The sequence below is a fragment of the Schistocerca serialis genome, chromosome 1 (genome assembly GCF_023864345.2).
Source record: "Schistocerca serialis cubense isolate TAMUIC-IGC-003099 chromosome 1, iqSchSeri2.2, whole genome shotgun sequence".
In the NCBI taxonomy this organism is placed as follows: domain Eukaryota; kingdom Metazoa; phylum Arthropoda; class Insecta; order Orthoptera; family Acrididae; genus Schistocerca; species Schistocerca serialis.
This window is the reverse complement of record NC_064638.1, coordinates 490,280,321-490,303,410: the sequence shown is the minus strand read 5'-3', so window position 1 is coordinate 490,303,410 and position 23,090 is coordinate 490,280,321. Positions and strand designations below refer to the sequence as shown.

Sequence of the window (23,090 nt, the reverse complement as noted above, 5' to 3'; positions counted from 1 at the left end):
CATTGATACTCCGCAAGCCACCCAACGGTGTGTGGCGGAGGGCACTTTACGTGCCACTGTCATTACCTCCCTTTCCTGTTCCAGTCGCGTATGGTTCGCGGGAAGAACGACTGTCTGAAAGCCTCCGTGCGCGCTCTAATCTCTCTAATTTTACATTCGTGATCTCCTCGGGAAGTATAAGTAGGGGGAAGCAATATATTCGATACCTCATCCAGAAACGCACCCTCTCGAAACCTGGCGAGCAAGCTACACCGCGATGCAGAGCGCCTCTCTTGCAGAGTCTGCCACTTGAGTTTATTAAACATCTCCGTAACGCTATCACGGTTACCAAATAACCCAGTGACGAAACGCGCCGCTCTTCTTTGGATCTTCTCTATCTCCTCCGTCAACCCGACCTGGTACGGATCCCACACTGATGAGCAATACTCAAGTATAGGTCGAACGAGTGTTTTGTAAGCCACCTCCTTTGTTGATGGACTACATTTTCTAAGCACTCTCCCAATGAATCTCAACCTGGTACCCGCCTTACCAACAATTAGTTTTATATGATCATTCCACTTCAAATCGTTCCGTACGCATACTCCCAGATATTTTACAGAAGTAACTGCTACCAGTGTTTGATCCGCTATCATATAATCATACAATAAAGGATCCTTCTTTCTATGTATTCGCAATACATTACATTTGTCTATGTTAAGGGTCAGTTGCCACTCCCTGCACCAAGTGCCTATCCGCTGCAGATCTTCCTGTATTTCGCTACAATTTTCTAATGCAGCAACTTCTCTGTATACTACAGCATCATCCGCGAAAAGCCGCATGGAACTTCCGACACTATCTACTAAGTCATTTATATATATTGTGAAAAGCAATGGTCCCATAACACTCCCCTGTGGCACGCCAGAGGTTACTTTAACGTCTGTAGACGTCTCTCCATTGATAACAACATGCACCTCTAATACCCAGTAGCACATACTCTTGCGCTGATGCATGCCTACACGTCCGTGGCATACTATACACAAGTTCATCAAGGCACTGTTGGTCCAGATTGTCCCTCTCCTCAACGGCGATTCGGCGTAGATCCCTCAGAGTGGTTGGTGGACCACGTCGTCCATAAACAGCCCTTTTCAATCTATCCCAGGCATGTTCGATAGTGTTCATGCCTGGAGAACATGCTGGGCCACTCTAGTCGAGCGATGTCGTTATCCTGAAGGAACTCATTCACAAGATGTGCACTATGGGGGCACGAATTGTCGTCCTTGAAGACGAATTCCTCGCCAATATGCTGCCGATTTGGTTGCACTATCGGTCGGAGGATGGCATTCACGTATCGTACAGCCGTTACGGCGTCTTCCATGACCACCAGCAGTGTACGTCGGCCACACATTATGCCACCCCAAAACAGCGTGGAACTTCCACCTTGCTGCACTCGCTGGAGAGTGTGTCTAAGGCGTTCAGCCTGACCGGTTTGCCTCCAAACACGTCTCCGACGACTGTCTGGTTGAAGGAATATGCGACACTCATCGGTGAAGAGAACGTGATGCCAACCCTGAGCGCTCCCTTCGACATGTTGTTGGGCCCATCTGTACCGCGCTGGATGGTGTCGTGGTTTCAGAGATGGACCTCGCCATGGTCGTTGGGAGTAAAGTTGTGCACCATGCAGCCTATTGCGCACAGTTTGAGTCGTAATACGACGTCCTGTGGCTGCAGGAAAAGCATTATCCAACATGGTGGTGTTGTTGTCAGGGTTCCTCCGAGCCATAATCTGTAGGTAGCGGTCATCCACTGCAGTAGTAGCCCTTGGGCGGCCTGAGCAAGGCAGTTCCTGTCTCTCTGTATCTCCACCACGTCCGAACAACATCGCTTTGGTTCACTCCAAGACGCCTGGACACTTTCCTTGTTGAGAGCCCTTCCTGGCACAAAGTAACAATGCGGACGCGATCGTACCGCGGTATTGACCGTCTAAGCATGGCTGAACTACAGACAACACGAGCCGTGTACTTTCTTCCTGGTGGAATGGCTGGAACTGATGGGCTGGCGGATCCCCTCCGTCTAATAGGCGCTGCTCAAGCATGGTTTTTTTACATCTTTGGGCGGGTTTAGTGACATATCTGAACAGTCAAAGGGACTTTGTCTGTGATACAACATCCACAGTCTATGTCTATTTTCAGGAGTTCTGGGAACCGGGGTGATGCACAACTTTTTTTGATGTGTGTATTTTATTGTAGCTCGTCGAAGGATAACTCCGACAGCTAGCAAGTTTTCCTTCTTTTGTGTGTGCCTGTCGACGACTGAACGCTTCTACTTTTCGGTGAGTGGTTTTCTTTAATCCTAAAGTATTTATGTTTTACAAGAACTTTCCTACATGTATAACAGTTTAGTTTCTTTTTATGCAACCCTATGCAGTTTGCCACATCGTCGCAGGCGAACGAAAAATCTACTGCTGAATCAGAGGTTTGCCGCTGACTTGCACGTCGATGAAGTATCTGAGCGTAACACGCAGAAGCAATATCTTACGAACTCTGTTGCGAACTACATCGTAGCAAATCGCACTCCGCCAATCTTTCCCATATAAACCAGAACACTAGAGTTCCTATTAGCCGTTTATTTTTATGTTCAATAGTTACAAGACCTTTAATTTTGTTCTCTGACACAACAGAAACAGAAATGAGCTATTGCTGATGCCTACGTTAAGGACGATCACACCCTCCTCCCCCCCCCCCCCCCCACCCGGACCCGCTAGGCTTAAATTACGTGAGTTTCTTAGCAACGTTAACAGTTCGATTAAAATGCTACTTTTGCTCTGTTACTCGTAAGTGTAACTTACTTTGTACGCCATGAAATTTCGATTTTCAGACTGTTTTATAGTTACAAAATTTCAGCGATGAAACCTTGCCGTTCAGTCAGATACCATCCCTGTAACATATTTCACTAACATGAAATTCGCAACAGAGTTCGTGGATTAAAATATTGCTTTCTCGTGTTGCGCTCAGATACTTCATCGATGTGCAAGTCAGCGGCAAACCTCTGATTCAGCAGTAGATTTTTCGTCGTCCTGCAGCGATGTGGCAAACTGCCACTCACTATAATAATGTGGTATTTTGGTTGCCACTATAGCTATTCAAAGGGATTAATTGTCTGCGGAACATCTGTGTAATCTGTTCTCACTGAACAAGAGGTCACTTGCAAGGTAGGACATACAAAGGGTGAAGTTACTGTCAGTGGAGGTGCAATGACTAAAGCACTGACTGGAATTGCCTTCGCGAAGAGAAGGATCGTAATCAGTATTGACCTTCCAATTTCGGTGTTCCGCAGTTTCTGTAAATCTCTTCACATTGGGATGGCCTCTTGGAAAAAGTCATGGACGATTTCCTTATCCGAGATTTTGCTCCTTATGCACCGAACTCTTCGTTAACGAGTCGAGAAACCTAATCTTACTTGTCATTCATTAGCTCTTGGGTTTCATTATGAAGTTAAATATCTCACCACGAAAAATGATGACCTTCCGATAGCAACAATTTACAAAAATCTTAAGTCTGTTGCCAGATTTTTGTTCTGACTTTTGAATTCATATCGTCATAATGTACCGCACGTATTAGATAACGCTTAGCAGAATAAGCTCACGCCATAGACATGGCAGTCTTTATGGAGATACCACAGGTTGTAGCTTCTCACATCTAAGCCAAGATGGCGAATGCACGAAAAAAAAAAAGGTTAAAGCAGCTCAGGGAGAAATAGGCAAACAATGAGGAAGCCTGACAGCTGTTGTCGCTGGCCGTTGCTAATAGCCCTCGATGTCTCGATCAGCCTGATGCTTTGCTTCGTGTCAGCGCGGGTGCGTCGCGAAGTGTTGTCGCTTCCACTGGGCGGCGGGAATTACGAGCCGATGAAAGCTAGTTATTACTGCAGACAGGCGAGCTGTCGGCAGCTTCTTGCTGTGCCCTCGGCAAAGATACGCCGGCTGCGAGCGAGGTATGCTGCCCTCGGAATCTGCAGGCCCTTCCTCGTCACGTTCATTAGGGTCAGCACATTCTTCTCCAGATGTAGCTGTCGGCAGACGAGTGACACTTTCGAACAGAAGTAACAAGAAAATTTGGAGAACACCTCAAATTGAAAGGACAAGATTGAGAGTCAAACACGATTCCCTATTAAACTTTCTGGCCGGAGTGGCCGTGCGGTTCTAGGCGCTACAGTCTGGAACCGCGAGACCGCTGCGGTCGCAGGTTCGATTCCTGCCTCCGGCATGCATGTGTGTGGTGTCCTTAGGTTAGTTAGGTTTAAGTAGTTCTAAGTTCTAGGGGACTGATGACCTCAGAAGTTAAGTCCCATAGTGCTCAGAGCCCTTTGAACCACTTGACTACGTGGTGAATCGGGACTCAGACAAGAGACCTTTGCCCTTCTTGAGAAAGTGTTCTGCCGACTGGGCACCCAAACGCAACTAGGTTCGAGGCTCTATTCGACAGACAGTCTGCCAGGAAGTTTCAAATCAGCGCACACTCCGCTGCAGAATGAAAATTCAGCCTTGAAGTGATTCTCAGTATATACACTGGTCTTCTAGCGTCGGAGGTAGTCGGTTCTAGTCCTGCTGTGGATGTATTTGCATTGCCGTCATTTGACAGGCAAGGGGAGGTGAGGTTGTGGCGTACAGTTTCAGACCTTCAAACTTAGCGCTAATATCATGGTTCAAATTCGAAACCTCTCCTCAATATCACAAACTGACGGCACGTGACATTTCGATCAGCTCAACAAATGGTGACGTTAAGCTCTACAGTAACCACTGCACTATTCAAGAGGAGTGGACTACATGCCGGCACTGGGTTTAACCATATCACGCTCTCTCTCTCACCGTCATTAGTAACACAAACTCTATTCTTCATTCTACACGCATTCATCGTTGTCACACATGTCTGACAGATACACGTTAGACACTACCCCGAAGAAATCAACAATGCCGTACGACTTTAATTTTAGTAGAGAATCGGAAATGTAAACCCTGAAGCAATGTTCCCATGGCAGTTACTCATACCCATCGAGGGATGTCACAGTAGTTAAGACACTGAACTCGCATTCGGGTAAACGGTGGCTCACATCGCAGTGGTTTCCGTAACGCACTTAGAGTTAATGCCGTGATGGCCACTGATAACCGTAGAAACAATTACTTTTTAGCACAAAAGCCTACGTCGATGTGGATATCTGAGGATAACCGCAATAATAATTGCTGGTGGTTCGAGGTTAAGAAACAGTGCCAGTGTTATGACTTCGTCCGTTTGCATGACATGCGATGGATAATTGTAACTGTTACTGACAGGCTGTTCGAGGCATTCCCGACGTAATAAATTCTTGAAAGTTTCATGGGGGTTGCCTCAGATGGTGCTGTGGGAATTAAACAATATTCAAGTTGCACATGAATATAACAATTATCTGTTTCGTAGAAATGTTGTGCAGTTCCCACAATGGCATGTGACGCACTCAGAACTGTTATTAAGACAGTATTATTGCCCATTTAGAACTAAGTGCCACTGTTGGCTTCAATATGCTGTTTACTGCAAAGGGTAGATGCGCTGTTGACATCTGCATGACCCTTTGTCCTGGTTTTTAGTACAGTTACATGTGCATCGTGTTTCCGTCACAGCAGCAACTGACTTACGTCTGAGACATTCCTGTTTCGGTTGAAGTAACAGAAGTCACTTTCCATTTACCGAAAACTACCGCAAAGCTAACTGATGAATATTCTAGGATACTCCATTCATTGTTTGTGTGTCATATACGTAACAAATAGTGTTCGCTGAAAAATCGGTGAATCTATCAATGTTCCTTTTAAATGTATTTACAAATACCCAGGGCAACGCCTATTAAATTGAGAAGTGTAGCAAGTTGACGTTATTCAGCATTATGATACATTTGATAAGTGAATTATATGACTAAGTCCAAATAGTATGCAACATATGATAACACGACACATTTGATTTTCCAATATTGCAGAAATGTCCTTTTTATTAAGCACAGTGGAAAGTTATAACGTAAGGAACTTATTAAGAATATGACAGTTTATGTTATCATGTAAATTTCATGTAAATTGAATGTGGATGAGGTGAGAAAGCAAAAGAAAGTGAAGGAACTATTGATGTAAGCTGCATCTGAATCTGCAGCGACGAGTGAAAATGTGTGCCGGACCGTAATTCGAACCTGCAATATCATAGTTACTAGACAGTTGCGCTAACCACTCCGCAGGAAAATCAGCTTCAGACTGCGTGGAGAAAGTGGGCAGGGGTCGAATCCCGAGGCCTGGCTACGATACCTCCCCCAGCCTGTCACTGTGCTTGTCCTACACATGATACTGTCCTTTTTTTAATTTTTTTATTTGTATTTATTTTCTGTCTTGAAACCTAACAACGTAGTACTCAGAAGGGAAAGAAACAGAATCGGACTTAATCCTACATGGTTCCTGCCATTGAAAAAAGAAAACAAAATCATTTCAAGTCGCGACCTGCAACAATTTTTTAATTTTTTCTTAATGAAACAAAAAAGGAAGACAAATAGGGCCACAAAAATGAAATGAACTTTCTAACAATACGCCTGAAAAGAGACCAAGACGAAAATGCCAAGAACCAGTTAATCAACACATTCTTTTTTTTGTCGAATTTACCAAAAGCAAGACAACAAGAATGAAAGATACAAACAGAAAAGGGACTCCGCATTTCATGCATCGCCATTCGAACACGATGTCTATCGCAATTGCGCGGACTACCTCGGCGCGCCTCCCGGCCGACCCACACTATCATCTAGTGCCACCTATCCGCAGTCCCTGCCAATATCCTCCATACTCGCTTCTTTGAGATTCGCGCAGAAGGTAGAACGTAACCGTGCATACACAATGAAGGTGTTGGATTCATTTCCTGTTGCCTGGAGGTCCCGGGTTCAATACCGGCTGGGTGCACGGATTTTTCCTCATTCTAATGCCTCTGGGACGGCCCAAGGTCCTCTCAGCCTGCTATCAAATGGATGCTGGGGTTCTTTCCAGGGCGATAAAAGGCGGCCGGGGCGATGGCCTTGCCACCCTCTCCGTCCCAGCGGCGGAGACAGCTGCTCTCTACCTGCAGTCAGGTCGGTAACCCGGTCATGGGTTGTGCCCCGCAGACTTGACCTTTCTGTGTTATACTACAATGTGGTCGCGATTAGCCTCTACGTCCTCTGTCAATGGAATGTAAATTGCGTAGTTGAACTTCAGCAAACGAGAATTTAGATTTAGGGCAGTCCTACCGCCAGGGCTCTGGCATACCAAACGGCTTTAAGTGGCTTACATATTTTTATTATTTATAACGAATGCGGTGCGGATTTCATTCCTCTTATCCGCGCAGACGTCAGGCCTCAAGCATCCACCAGCCGGGGTTCGGTAAAGAAGGCTGAAAATCTCAGACATTCACTAGTGTCACCAGTGCTCCAAAAACGTCGCCAGACTGTCACAACTTCTTTTGAGACGCGTTCCAATCTAGGAGAAATGTTGTAGTCGTAATGAGTGCGTTCTGTGTCTCACTTGCAGGTCCGACATCTCCAATAGGCTGCGCCACGGTTCCGGCAGGGTATATTTAGCGGACGCCGCCCTGTTCTCGCGCCACTCTGCAGTTCGCGGAATGCTATGAACCTCGCGCGGCGGACTCTCCATAACCTTATCGCCGAGTCTCGATGAAACCCGCTTCTAGTGTCAAGCGGTGAAACGGACGTCAGCTGTGTCCTAGACGGATCGCCATTCTAGGCCCCACAGCCGCAGTTCACGCCCTATGCTCATTGCACATCGTTGCAGGATCCTGTTAATGAGACGCAATTATGTTTGCGGAGTATACGCGTCAAGCAAAATGGCTCCGAAGTAGGAGAAGCTGTGCGAACTTTGTAAGAAATGGAGAGGCGGCAGTAACAAGTTCGTGTTCTGGATACGTCAGTGGGACGCTTTCGGGTGACGTACCTCGTAGTAACTCGCAACCACCGTGTTCGATTCCCGTATCGCTACACAGTTTTACCTATTCTCTTGTAAGCAGTCTCTGTTCTCCACGAATATTCTGGTATTCCACCTCCCCACAGATGATTCAAGCCCCCTTTGGGATCTGTGAAAACCTCCGCTATCTAAATGTTTTCTGAAAGAAATGACGTTCCGTTTGCGGAGACGTGATTGACTTACTGTAAAGTATTATTTTTTTTTAATTTTAATAAACGACCCAGTCACTTTTTATGATACAATCATAACCGCTTGCGGCCTTTCAAAGGCCATCTTCAGATGCTACAATAGAGGAAAGCCTTTCTGTTCTCTATTGTAGCATCTGAAGATAGCTTTTGAGGACCAAAACCGGTATGATTGTATCACCAAAATGTAACCGAACCAAAAATAAAAAAATACAAAACCGGTATGATTGTATCATAAAAATGTGGTAGAGAAAAAAAATAAAAAAGTACCTTAAAATGTTTTCTGTTTCGCGTAAGGTGGAAATTCCGAGGCGACCACCAGAGAATCGAGCACGGGAACATGGGGGCGATCTGCAAAAAGCAGGTAACCAACGATGACTTGCTGGTATTCCTTTTCTCATTTCCTGACGTAGTGCTCAGAGCAGGCTGTCTCACATTCGCCATAATGTATTCTCCGGTTTTTTCCAGACCGATCTCAGAGAGCTAGGTGTGGGGCAGAGAGGTTATGGCTGAGAATATGTGTAAGGGGTTTTCAAAGTCTGGCATTTGACTTACACCAAAGAGAAACGTTCACAAAACGCTCGTTAAAACTGGGGAGTTTGAACTACTTTTAATTGGTTTCTGGGAGAATACAACTCAGACAAAAATATAAATTATTAGTTTCTCCATGTTCGTTGCAACTACTTTTTCATTAATAAATAGGCCGCTCCAGTTGCTCTGTAGAACTTTATTTAGTCCAGTACTGGTTTCGGCTTTTTTATTAAGCCATTCTCAAGTGGATCTGAAACTGCCATACATATGATGGATGTAAACATGTATATGATACAAGATGAAAGAACAAGACTTACATATGTTTATGTACAGACAGACTACTGATATGAGCGATAATAGAGGACAGTCTTTTCATTAATTAAATACACTGTTGAGAAAACATGGAGAAACTAATAATTGAATGGCCCAGCCAGATAAGAAAAGCCATCTACAACTTCAAGAAACTACTGATAAGACTATCCCCTCTCTTATCGCTCATGTCAATAGTCTTTCTGTACATAAACATACACTGACGGAAAAATAATCGCAACAACAACAAAAAATTAATGTAGAGTAATGAAATTTCGGGAATACTTTGGTCTAGATAAGATATTTAAGTGATTAACATTGAAAAATTGCGGGTTAATGTAAGTGCAAGATAAGCCATTGCAGATGTAAAATGCGGTATGTTAATAACCGGTGTAACCTCCAGACCGCCAGAATGCTGAATGCAAGCATGCGAACATGCGTGTGTTGTGTTGTATACATGCCGGATGTCAGTTAGTCGGATGAAGTTCCATGAATGTTGCACTTGGTCGATCATTACAAGGACGGTTAATTCTGTTTGTGGTTGACACTGGAGTTGTCGTCCGATGATATCCCATATGTGCTCGATTGAAGACAGATCTGGTGGTCGAGCATGCTGAGGCAACATGCTGACACTCTATAGAGCGTGTTGGTTTAAAACAGTGGTATTGGGCGAGCGTTATCCTGTTTGAAAACACTCCTTGGAATTCTGCTCATGAATCACAGCACAACCGGTCGAATCACCAGAATGACGTACGAATTTGCTGGCACGGTGAGTGGGATGACCACTAGAATGCTCCTGCTGTCATATGAAATCTCACTCCAGGCCATAACTCCAGATGTAGGTTGGTTGATTCGGGGGAGGGGACCAAACAGCGAGGTCCATTGGTCCCATCGAATTAGGGAAGGAAAGGGGAGGAAATCGGCAGTGCCCTTTCATAGGAACCATCCCGGTATTTGCCTGAAGTGATTGAGGGAAAACACGGAAAACTTAAATCAGGTTGGCCGGACGCGAGTTTGAACCGTCGTCCTCCCGAATGCGAGTCCAGTGTCCTAACCATTACGCCATCTCGCTCGGTCCAAGTGTAAGTTCAGTGTGTCTAGCATGCAGACAAGTTGGTTGCAGGCCCCCAACTGCCCTCCTTCTAACCAACACACCCCCTTACTGGCACCGAGGCAGTACCAGCTTTCATCAGAAAACACAACAGACGTCCCCTCTGCTCTCCAATGAGCTCTCGCTTGACACCACTGAAGTCACACACAGCAATAATTTGGGGTCAGTGCAATGCACGTACAGGGCGTGTGGCTCGGAGCTGTCCTTGAAGAAACCGATTTGTAAAATTTCGTTGTATAAAGAGCTTTCGATGGTGCTGAGCCAAAGTCGTACAGTACGTTTTGAAAGAAAACGCCGCCATTTGACTATATATTACTGTATTTTTCTTCTGTACAATTTCAATTTCTGCTTTATGTCATTAGCGAGTATAATGCTAAAAGTTCTTAGACATAACACGCCATATCTGGTAAAGTCAGCCCAAATCAGGTAAACAAGACTAGCACATTCCTTGAAGTTCTTAACTTCTAGCATTGCACTCGATAATGGCATAAAACCCGAAACCTAGATTGTGCAGGAGAAAAATAAAGTAATACGCTGTTGCGTTTTCAGAAAAAAAGTTGGTTGTGACATTGCGGTGCCGGCTGTTTATCAAATTGCTGCTACGGATGTAGTACGATGTGCCAGATGGTCTTCCCTCTCGGTAATGCCACGTCGCCGTCCGGAGCCCAGTCTTCTTGCGACGGTACGTTCTCGTGACGACCGCTGCCAGCAATGAAGTATAGTGGCTGTTCCTGCCAAGCCTTTCTGCAGTATCGTAGAGGGAAAATCCAGCTTCCCCGCAGCCCTATTACACAACCTCGTTCAAACTCAATCGGGTGTTGATAACGGCGTCTTTGTCGCCTTAAAGGTGATGATGATGAGCGTTTGGCGTCATTGGCCGGGAGGCCCCTCGCGGGGCAGGTCCGGCCGCCATATCGCAGGTCTTATTACATTCGGCGCCACATTGGGCGACCTGCACGCCGGATGGGGATGAAATGATGATGAACACAACACAACACCCAGCCCCTGAGCGGAGAAAATCTCCGACCCAGCCGGGAATCGAACCCGGGCCCAGAGGACGGCAATCCGTCACGCTGACCACTCAGCTACTGGGGCGGACGCCTTAAAGGTATTCTTGGCTGACATCATGTCACCACGACCAATCTCAAAGGTGACTTAACGCTCACGACCGTGAGCATCCTTTTAGCGGCGCAACTATCGCCACTCTCACGCGACTGGCGCGGAATTGAATAGACATCATCTTACAGATGTAGAAACGCGCCTACCAATTTTCGTTTATGTCGCATACCTCCTTCTTGATGTTGCACTGTCTCCCATCAGCGTATGTAGGTAAGCATCTTTTATTCCACACGAGAATCGGTAATAAGAGTGTAACGTGTACTTGCACTTTCTCGCTTGTAAACTTGACATCATCAGTCAAGTATTCAACTGCGAGTGTGAGTTGTGTTGAAGATACTGTAGATTGAAAGTGTCACATGAAATCGAATTCTGTTAACGGCCAGTCAGTAGCTAATTTCTTTAATAAAGGCTAGCAGTAATGCCAAATTAATCTATTGGAAATATGAACGAGTGATGGAATTTGGTTGGAGAAGAAAGAGTGGAACTCTTGCTGCTTGGAATGGAGAAATGTGCAGGACATTTAAGGAGATGTGAGCTATGGATCTTCATAAGACACCGCCGGCCGGGTGCAGAACTGATGACTGGCCAGAGACAGGTGGGAGTGGGCCAAGGGGGCGCAGCACCTGGAGCTGAATTATTTAGCCCACTCGGTCCTCGCTTTATTTACAGATATGCAAAGTGGATCGCCGCATCTTAAACGAAGGCACGGGGAGGCGTTTTCATTTCTCTTGTGAATGGACTGCATAAAAGAAGGGATTCGGACTGGGAGGGCTGTCTGTATTTCTGTGGGACGTTATCGTCGCTTATCAAAGCTTCCGCTCGTCTGGAAGGCGCGGTACATCCCAAGGACTGTGCTTCACCTTAGTCGGTTGCGCTGTGTCGTGCTGCCTCAGCTCCGTCATTGCTACAGCTACCATATCGAACAAAAGCATTGCACTTAAGACTCGTCTCATTTCAACGCTAACACAGCGTACTCTCTCTAGTATACTTCCAGACGCTTCGCACCTGATCATAATGGTGCAACAATTGAAAACCGCAATGGATGAATTGTTAACACTTTTCTTTTATATAGCCCAGTTGGGTAACAAATCATACTGTTATCCCTATTCGAGGGCTATTCGGAAAGTAAGAACGATCGAAATGGGAACCACAGTGAAAATCTAAACTGTTTTACCTGCAACAGTTAGATCCACCTTTAAGCTACGTCTGTCGTAGCGCTTTACCAACTTTCCAATACCCTCGTCACAGAAGACAGACTCCTGTGCTTTCCGACAAATTTCTAAACAGATCGTTGTCTGTGTCAAAATGTTTTCTCCATAGCCAGCGGCTCATGTGAGCAGGCGTGAAACTCAGGGGGAGCCAATCGCTGGCTGTATTGGGGAATGTCAACCATTTCCCTTCGAAAACGCTGCAGCTGGGTCGTCATTGTCCCTGCAAAGTGGCGCCGAGAATTGTCATGTAGAAGGAAACACTTGACAGTTATGTTATGTGGGCTGAGTGGCATCAGGCGACATCTCACACCAGGCCATCCTACTTGGCGGGATACACTATTTTCTAGGCACTTTCAAGTGCTCACTTTGCAAACTGAGAAGAGTGACTTAAAGCAGACCTAAGGTGTACTAGAGACACTGTCCAACACGCCTGTGCAAAGCGTCCTCGGATATTCACTGTGGTTTCCATTTTGTGACCAATCGTTCCTTACTTTCCGAACAGCCGCCGTACACTCATTTATTATCACGTTGTTGACAGGTATTTGAAACAATAATCTTCGTTTGGTATGGAAGCTCTAAGAGCAGACGTGTTTCCAGACTAAATTATAGGAATTCACCTCCTCCTATTATGCAAACAACTGTTGCTTATAAATGCCCAAACCTGTTTCGACACATTCGTGCTATCGTCAGTAGGTATATCTGAACAGTTTTCATTTTACAGAACTGAATAAAAGTACCCACTGACGATGGCACCAAGGTTCCGAAACAAGTTTGGACATTAGAAAGAACAGTAGTTTGTACAATATGTGGACGTGGATTCCTTCGTATTTGAAGCCAGTGGTTGACTACAGGGCGCTTCACGTCCGAAGGTTGCCTAGTTTTGAACCATTCTGCGCATCGACAGCCGGTAGTCAATAAAATTCAATCTGCTTCGTGAGAACAGGCTTGTGGAAGGTGTCTCTCATCCCCTCGCTCCCAGCTTTCTCTCTGTTTCATCGCGTACTAGCAGAGCCATTTCTCACTACGCTTCCCCATCTTCACCTCTCTTTGCGCGACACGCCTTCGGAAGTGACGAGTACTGTTGTGCAATGCAACATAGTGTTTAACGCAATTGAGCAAACTCTCTCGGCTGACTCACATTCCCACCTAGCGCCACCTATCCACAGAGCCCGTGCTTGTCCTCCATGCTCGTTAATTTTAGATTCCCGCTGGAGGTAACTGTGCATGCGCACTGAAGGTTGTGGATTCATTGCCCATCGAGGCGAATCAATCATGTGAACACATTCATATAATTTGTATAAAGCATTTACAGACAAGGACGGTCATAGATGTGGCCTGGCCAAACGAAATATTGTCCACCCTAGGTTAGCGACACCTCTACATCGTACTCCACAAGTGTGTGTAGCGGAGGTACTTCTGGTACCACTAATTGAACCCCCTTCTCTGTTCCAGTCGCAAATGGCGCGTGGGAAGAGTGATTGTCGGTAAGCCTCTGTATTAGCTCTAATTTCTCGAATGTTCTCGTCGTGGTAATTTCAAGAGATGTGTATGGCAGGAAGAGCACTTGCCCGCGAAAGGCAAAGGTCCCGAGTTCGAGTCTCGGTCCGGCACACAGTTTTAATCTGCCAGGAAGTTTCATATCAGCGCACACTCCGCTGCAGAGTGAAAATCTCATTCTGGAAACATCCATTAGGCTGTGGCTAAGCCGTGTCTCCGCAATATCCTTTCGTTCAGGAGTGCTAGTTCTGCTAGGTTCGCAGGAGAGCTTCTGTAAAGTTTGGAAGGTAGGAGACTAGGTACTGGCAGAAGTAAAGTTGTGAGGACGGGGCGTGAGTCGTGCTTGGGTAGCTCAGTTGGTAGAGCACTTGCCCGTGAAAGGCAAAGGTCCCGAGTTCGAGTCTCGGTCCGGCACACAGTTTTAATCTGCCAGGAAATTTATAATATGTTGTCCGACATCTTCCAGAAAGTGTTCTCTCGAAATTTCAAATGTAAACCTCTCCGTGATGCACAATCTTCTCTACATACAAGAACCAGCTCCATCGGTAATACAGGTTTCCATGCCGCAGTGTTGCTGTTTGTAGCATCCACACTGTAGGAATGATGACAGCAACACTATTTCAGCCACATTATCCTTAAGTACCGAACAGCTTTCGTGGTACACCTTGCACTTTGAAAAATAATTTGTGAAGCGTGTCTGAGGAGGAGTAGCTTTGTCACTGAGGGCGGTCTGCGGACAGCTCTGTTCCAGACGCCGCTGGTGCCCGGCTTCCCGGGCGCGGTCCCCGTGCCGGTGACGGGCGCCGTGCCGGTGACCGCGGCCGTGGCCGTCGCGGCGCCGCTGCAGAACCACCACCCACACCCACACCCGCACCCCCACCACCACCACCACCACCACCACCTGCACCACACGGCCAGCTCCACGCAGCCGCAGCCGCCGCAGGCGCACCAGCAGCAGCAGCCGCAGGCGGCACACCACGGCCTGTCGTCGCCCGCGGCCGCCACCGCCACTGCCGCCGGAGCGACGCCCGCCGCCGCCACCTCCCCCGCCTCCTCCACCTCCACCCCCGTGCCCGCCCCCACCGCCACGACGGGCGTGACGCTGGTGCCCTCGGCCGCTCTCCTCGCGGCCGGCGCTCTGCCTACCACCGCGACCGGCCCCACAGCCGCCGCCGACCACTCGCCTCATTCAGTCTCCAGCGTCGCCTGCGGACTCCCGTCTCCCGGCCGCCAGGTAACACTATACATCAGTGGTCGTCAGACTTTTTTGTTCGAGAACCAATATTGATGTTCTGTAGCGCCACATCGGGTCGCACATGTACCGGTCTTATTATTAATTGGTAAAGCGTGTAAAATAGGTTTTCTTTTTGCGTCATGAGTCTTCTGACTGCTTTGACGCGGACCGCCACGAATTCCTCCCCTATGCCAACCGCTTCGTCTCCAGAGTAGCACTTGCAATCTACACCTTCGATTATTTGCTGTTTATATGGTTCAAATGGCTCTGAGCACTATGGGACTTAACTACTGAGGTCATCAGTCCCCTAGAACTTAGAACTACTTAAACCTAACCAACCTAAGGACATCACACACGTCCATGCCCGAGGCAGGATTCGAACCTGCGATCGTAGCAGTCACGCGGTTCCATACTGTAGTGCCTAGAACCGCTTGGCCACTCTGGCCGGCTTCTGTATATATTCCAATCTCTGTCTTTCTCTACAGTTTTTACCCTTTACAGCTCCCTCAACTACCATGGAAGTTATTCCCTGCTGTGTTAACAGGTGTCTTATCATCCTATCCGTTCTTCTTGGCACTATTTTCCATATATTCCTTTCCTCGTCGATTCTGCGGAGAATGTCCTCATTCCTTACCGTATCAGTCCACCTTATTTCCAACATTCTTCCGTAGCACCATATTTCGAATGCTTCGGTTCTCTTCTGTTCTGATCTTCTCTCAGTCCATATTTCACTACCACACAATGCTGTGCGTCAAACGCCCATTCTCAAAAATTTCTTCCTCACATTAAGGCCTATGTTTGGTGCTAGCAGACTTCTCTCGACCAAGAATGCCCTTTTTGCCTGTGCTAGTCTGCTGCTGATGTCCTGCTTGCTCTGCCGGCTGTAGTGGCTGAGGGGTTCAAGGCGCTTCAGTCTGGAACCGCGCAACTGCTACGGTCGCAGGTTCGAATCCTGCCTCGGGCATGGATACGTGTGACGTCCTTAGGTTAGTTAGGTTTACGCAGTTCTAAGTCTAGAGGCCGCTGCTCGTGGTCTCGCGGTAGCGTTCTCTCTTTCCGAGCACGGGGTCCCGGGTTCGATTCCCCGCGGGGTCAGCGAATTTTCCTGCCTCGAGATGACTGGGTGTTGTTGTGTCGTCTTCATCATCATCATTCATCTCCATTACGGTCGGAGGAAGGCAATGGCAAACCACCTCCACTAGGACCTTGCCTAGTACGGCGGTGCGGGTATCCCGCATCGTTCCCCTACGCTCCGTCACGGAGTATGGGACTTCATCATCATCATCATCATCAAGTCTAGGGGACTAATGACCTCAGATGTTAATTCCCTTAGTGCTTAGAGCCGTTTGAACCATTCTGAACCTGATTGTTCTGTCCGCCATGGGTTATTTTGCTACCCATGTAGCAGAATTCCTTATCTTCGTCTAATTTGCCATCCCCACTTCTGATCTTAAGTTTCTCGTTGTTCTTATTCCTGCTACTTCTTATTAGTTGCCAGCCGGGGTGGCCGAGCGGTTCTAGGCGCTACAGTGTGAAGCCGCGCGGCCGCTACGGTCGCAGGTTCGAATCCTGCCTCGGGCATGGATGTGTGTGATGTCCTTAGTTTAGTTAGGTTTAAGTAGTTCTAAGTTATAGGGGACTGATGACCTCAGCAGTTAAGTCCCATAGTGCTCAGAGCCATTTGAACCATTTCTTATTAGTTTCATTTTTCTTTTGTTTACTCCTTATCCATATTGTATGCTCATCGGATAGTTCATTCCATTCAACAGATACTGTCATCTTCTTCACTTTCACTGAGGATAGCAATATCATCACCTTGAATTTTAATTCCGCGCTTGAACCTCTCTTTTATTTCCGTCATTGCTTCTTTGATGTACAGGCTGCACAGCAGGGGCGAAAGACTACATCCCTGTCTTACACATTTTTTGATCGGAGCACTTCGTTTTTGGCCTCCTCTTTTATTGCTGTGTTAGTGTGGAATGTCCCCCACTCTTCCTCTTGTCTTAGTATGCTATGGGCCTAAAATAGACTAGCTCTAGTAAGGGCGTGATAAATTGGGCGCCGGCCACCAAGTACTTACCGTTGAAAGCCGGCACTTAGTGTCGACTGTACTCTTTCAGATTCGTACCAGCCTCAGCGACGCCAAAGTTGTGACACTGTAAATGCCTGACGAAGTGGAGTTGTATTGTCTGTTTGAGCGAATGATTGATTCTTTAATAACAGTAATTACACAGAATGAAATTTTCACTCTGCATTGGAGTAAGTGTGGGTGGAAATAAAGCTGTGACGACGGGTCGTGAGTCGTCTTTGGGTACCTCAGTCGGTAGAGGACTTGCACAATAAAAATTCCACGTCAGGCAGCATGTCTTATTAATTCGCGGTTCCCTGTTTTTCTTTTATTACAATATTTTTTAGATAAATGGGAAGTTCTAAGGACCTCTCAGCATTCCTTCGTACTCACGAAAATAGTCATTAAATTTTACTTACCACCTCGAAAAAAATAACGTCACGTAATTAATATTTTGCTTGTTTTGCAGAAACGTATCTACATTCTCGGTACACGTTGAAATCCGCGCGCCGCAATATCGAAACACGCCGCTAGAGGAACCAAAATAAAATGATGCTGCCTATTGATAAATTGGAGATGGGATGCCCATTTTGTGTTTCTCCTCTTGCTGCGTTCTGCGAAGGAATTTCAAGGTGTACCACATGTACGTGCAAACAAACAACAGATTAATTAGGTAACTTTATTTTTCTGAGGAGGAAATTAAAACCTTAGAGTCGCCCTCGTATTAGTTCCTTTCAGTGCGCGTGTAATCCAGCCTGGCTGTGTAGTTCGGCGCCTACTTGGCGGGAGACCTTTATTGACGGCACTGAGGTGGCGGACGACTTGACCCCGCGCACCTGAATTATTTCTTCGTCCGCGGCTTACAATGAGAAGCAGCGGAGGGGCGCGGCGCCAGCTGCCGACAAGTGAATGAACGCCGCCTTTTGTCGTGCTGTTTGCTTTGTCGGTATCCCGCCTCTTGCACCCGTGACAAGAGCGGGGGAAGACGTCCGCACTGAGCGCGGATCTCATCACTTTTCGAATAAAATTATCCGTATTATTTGTCCTAACTGCTCTTCACCCAGTCTTTAACAGCGTCCTCGTCAGCTCAAAATATTTAGACTCGCATTAATAAAACTGGGAAAAGCTTTTGACCACATGCTAAAAGACATGGAAAGGTTTGGCCTCCGTCAGAATAGCGGAACTGTTAAAATTACCAATTACAAAATAGTATGTGAAAATTGCAGCCCAAGGAGGAAAAACGGCTGGAATGAATGAAACCCCCGAACAGTACACGCGCAATAAGTGGTTGAGATTGTAGCAACGTGGCGTGTGGGCAGACCCATCAGTGTACTCACTTGTGTGAGCTATCAGCGTTATGACAAGCTCGAGTGGTGAACAGCCGTCATCGAAATGGAAACGTGATAGCAAGTGCCAGTATACCCTGTCAAAGTTCATAAGGGCAATATCAGTTTTTGTGTGAGTTGGAAGGGGCAGAATGATTGGCCTCCAGGACACGGATTTGTCAAAATGCAATATTTCGATTCCCACAGGGCATACAAAAAAACATTGGGGACGCTGAGCATTAGTGCTAATCGGAGATAGAGCTAATTTTGAGATAGTTCGCGCATTTTTTTTCCTTTTATATCTTCGTGATTATATCGATGACGTTACTCCATTTTCAAACATTCTACATACTAAGTTCCGCCGGTCGGGGTGGCCGAGCGGTTCTAGGCGCTACAGTCTGGAACCGCGCGACCGCTACGGTCGCAGATTCGAATCCTGCCTCGGGCATGGATGTGTGTGATGTCCTTAGGTTAGTTAGGTTTGAGTAGTTCTAAGTTCTAGGGGACTGATTACCTCAGAAGTTAAGTCCCATAGTGCTCAGAGCCATTTGATTGATTTTTACTAAGTTCCTCCAATAATTTTAAAGGTTTCAAAGGAATGTTGTCTATCCCGTCTGCCTTGCTAGTTCCGAAAATAAAAACCTCCCCTAGCGCCTTGTTCTTGCTAAAATTGGCACCTACCCTACGGCTTCTTCTCCTGACCGATGCAGACTTCAGTAGCTTCCTCTTGTATTTGTAGGCGTCATTAACTTTGGTCTCTCGCTTAATCACTGTGACTGTGATGAAATTACGAATGGAAGTTGAGAACTGGAGAGGAGATCACAAAGCTACATAAGTTAGAGTAGTTATAAGAAATAAAACCCTCAGATACACGTCCAATAAGCTCCTGATGAAAGAGACTGAAATGACTGGCAAGGCATACTTAAACTGTTCAGCGTATGCAGACTACTGGACTGGCAGGCAGTTCTCGATCAACAGAAGAAAATCACACAAAATAAATGCTTAAATACCAGAGAAAATGAAGCCGAGCGTGAGAGAAATTCTGTCAAATGATGCTACCGCGGAGAACTCTTAGCATTACGTGGATAACTCTGAGGTTCGGGTGTTGTTGCACTTTCGATATACCATCGTAAAATCTATTGATGAAGTTGACACGACAAGTGTGAAAGAGTATGCTTAAACGATTTGCCCGTTGTAAACCAAAACTTCTGAGGCTTTAACACCCAGCAACACTGCTACAACGTGGCACCTAAGCTGTTTGTCCGCGTGGTCTGGAGGCTGACTGCAGGTGTCGCGGAAACGCGTGTTAATTTCTGAAAAACGGTCCAGAAAATGAGAACCACGATTTGGGTGTTGCTGAAAACGTAGCCTCTCAAAGAAAACAGCCGACAGACAAAACTGGCGTTACTTTTTTATGACCAACCTAACTGTGTCTTTTTTTGCGTTTGTAGAAGATTTGGAAGGTTAATCTGTCAGACACAGACTTCTCCTAACGGCCAACTCTACCTTGTTAGTGTTTCTACGTGCGTAAAAACATTCAAGTTCCTACATTTGTTACCTCGCTTATTCTGGCGATAACTAACAAGTTTTTTTATGTAAGTTGGTACTGACCCATGAAAATCTGGGGAAAATAGCTCTGTACCTACGTATCAGCATTCTCTATTTATCATCTCTCTTAGCCTCTCTAGCATCAGAACTAAAAGCGATATGCAAATACGCCCACTCTAAAACACCTTAGACCTTCACGGAGGTGGAGCAATATGTGGAAACAACCTCGCCTCCCTCTCGCAGGGCTGGTAGATTACCTATGAGTTTCGCGCTTCTGCGAAAGCAGAAGTGACGACGCATGTTCATTGCGATCACCGGTCCGTTTTGGGATAGATCATGCGAATCGTGCTCGAACCCTGTAACGGACTTTGGGTCATTTAAAAATAAGAAAAGAAAACAGCGCGAAGCGCACAACACACCAGTGAGTACCCGAAGTAATGGCTACCACAACTGCTTGCTAAGGTTGGTAGTGCCATGAACGATGTAGTACGGACCAGACCTGTAGCGAAGTCAGGGGCAACCGCAAGAGATGCAAAAGGAGTCACTGCCCCCCCCCCCCCCCCTCACGCCCCTCTATGATGTGGAATGCAGAGTTTTTATTCAGCGATATCAGGGGCATCCGCCAAGAGATTCAAGAGGGACCACCTGCCACCCCCCCCCCCCCTGCCCCCCTCTCTCTTAACGCTACTCTGTAATGTGGAATGCGGAGTTTTTATTCACTACATATCTCTCATACACTTCCAGAAGTGACACTGGTAAACCCCTGGTTTAGTCCCAAATGCAGCATTACCTCTCGAAACTGATAAGATCATTTACATCCCCTGTATAAATTTCTGTGGACGCACAGTTCCACTCTCGAATGGTACGAGGGAAAATAAACAGTTAAATATTTCGGTGCTAGCTCCGACTTTTTCTTATCTCGATGGTCATTTCTCAGTATATAGATGGGAGTTACCAAAATATTTTCACATTCAGAGGAGGAAGTCGGTGATTGAAATTTTGTGAAAAGACCTCGTCGCAACGAAAACGCCGTTGTTTTTATTGGAACCCCAACTCACGTATAATATCCATGACACATTTAGTTGAATTAACAACTACTAAATATGTGTATCATCGTGCAACCGAAACTTAACGGAACATTTCTGGTAATCATGTAAAGGACATCATACTTGTTATTGTTCCGGGTCTAACTGCCAGTTTTCGCATCAAACAGATACCCTGTCTAATGGTTTTGCAATTTGTTGTAATTTACTGATTATTTTACTAGACCTAGATCTGCAAACAATCTAAGAGGACTCAGGTTGTGGGCTAAATCGTTTATACCGGTTAGGAACGCTTCATAGCGAACCCCAGATATCAAGTCTCTTTCACTCGATGACTCCCCGTGCGTTACCACAAACTGTGACCTGTCTGACAGGAAATCACGAATCCAGCGGCACAACTGTAACGATACTCCGTAAGTAATTAATCTGATTAGAAGTCGGCTGTGAGGAACGGTATCAAAAGCCTTATGGAAATGTAGAAATGTGGAACCAACTCTTCCTATCGATAGCATTCATTACTTCGTGTGAATAAAGAGCCAGTTGTATTTCAAAAGACGAAATTTTCTGTATCAGTACTGGTTATGTCTGAATAAATCGTTTTCTTCGAGGAATTTCATTCTGTACAAACACGATATACTGGGTAGTTATAAGTGAAAAAAATGGGAAATTTTTGGTAAGATCTTATGGGACCAAACTGCTGAGGTCATCGGTTCCTAAGCTTACACACTATTTTAATCTAACTTAAACTAACTTACGCTAAAGACGACACACACACCCATGCCCAAGGGAGGACTCGAACCTCCGACGGGAGGAGCCGCGCGGACCGTGACAAGGCGCCCCAGACCGCGCGGCTATAAGTGAAGTACGGCTACTCACGGAAGTCCAGCGTGGGCTGTTATTACTGTATGGCAGAAAAACTTGGTAGATATGCTAATTCGTTGAGGGTGAACGTTCATGAAATTCACTGAAACTGACAATTTTCAATTTATTTTGTATTTATTAATGGAAAGTTACAATGATGAAATCGCATCCGAAGTGCCTGGAAAATAATGAAATGTGTGACACGACCTTCCTGGCACGTCCACTTTTTGAAGCAACACTTCGACATCTACAGGCTCAGAGGGATAACAACCCCTACATTCATTTACAATGAGAGGCTTCCAAATTGGATCCTGGATGTTGTGAAGCCTACTTACAGGTTTCTGTCCGATCCTGAATTGTGTTCATGGCAAAACCCAGAATCCAAATGAGTCTCTGAATTCACTCATATGGGAAGGATGCCCTAAAATCACATTTTCATATGCTACATTTGTTGGAATTGCAACTTGCGACGCATTTCTTGTATTTAATGATGGCAACGTAGGAAGGATGGAGTTGTTAGAGAGAATGGGCTTTAAGATAGGAAATTTCTCTGAAGGCATCTTGTGAAAAATAGATTTACAACGCCTCTCCTCACCTGAAAAGTCAGTTGAAGATCTGGGAAAGAAAGAAAGGCAGAAAACAAGAAACCAGAAGAGAAGCCTTGAAGGGAAAGAGAACCCTGAGAACGAATGTGGGGCCAACTGAAGAGGTGACACAAGAAAAAAGTTAGGTTGAACTTAAAACGGCATTTCCTGTAAATTATATTTTTTGAAGTGTACGTACCTTTTTCTCAGAATCTATGAAGGCTAGAATAATGAAATTTTGTACACTTATTTCTGACCCAATAAATGTTGTGTCAAAGTTAAATTTTGAGATTCTGAGTGTAAGCTGGGAAGCTCGTAATTTTTCATGAATTTTGTATTACAATTACAAATTTATAATTTTAAAAGTATTAAAATTGTTGTATTCAATATCTGTAAAAAACCTCTTGAGAGGAGCTTGCTATATGCAAAGAGATTAAACAGAGAAAATTTTGTAGAAATGTATTGAATAGTTTCTGA

At 45.9% G+C, this 23,090-nt stretch overlaps 1 protein-coding gene and 1 non-coding gene across 2 annotated transcripts in view; both read left to right on the top strand.

The window, feature by feature from the left end:
• LOC126484545 (NGFI-A-binding protein homolog) overlaps positions 1-23,090 on the top strand; it is a 427,936-nt gene that overhangs the window by 357,926 nt on the left and 46,920 nt on the right. The window contains exon 4 of the mRNA XM_050108131.1: positions 14,691-15,184. Within this exon, the coding sequence (XP_049964088.1) occupies positions 14,691-15,184 (494 nt within the window). The remainder of the gene's footprint in view (positions 1-14,690; positions 15,185-23,090) is intronic.
• On the top strand, positions 14,291-14,365 carry Trnas-uga (transfer RNA serine (anticodon UGA)). The gene has a single exon. It is a non-coding gene; the product is annotated as a tRNA-Ser (tRNA).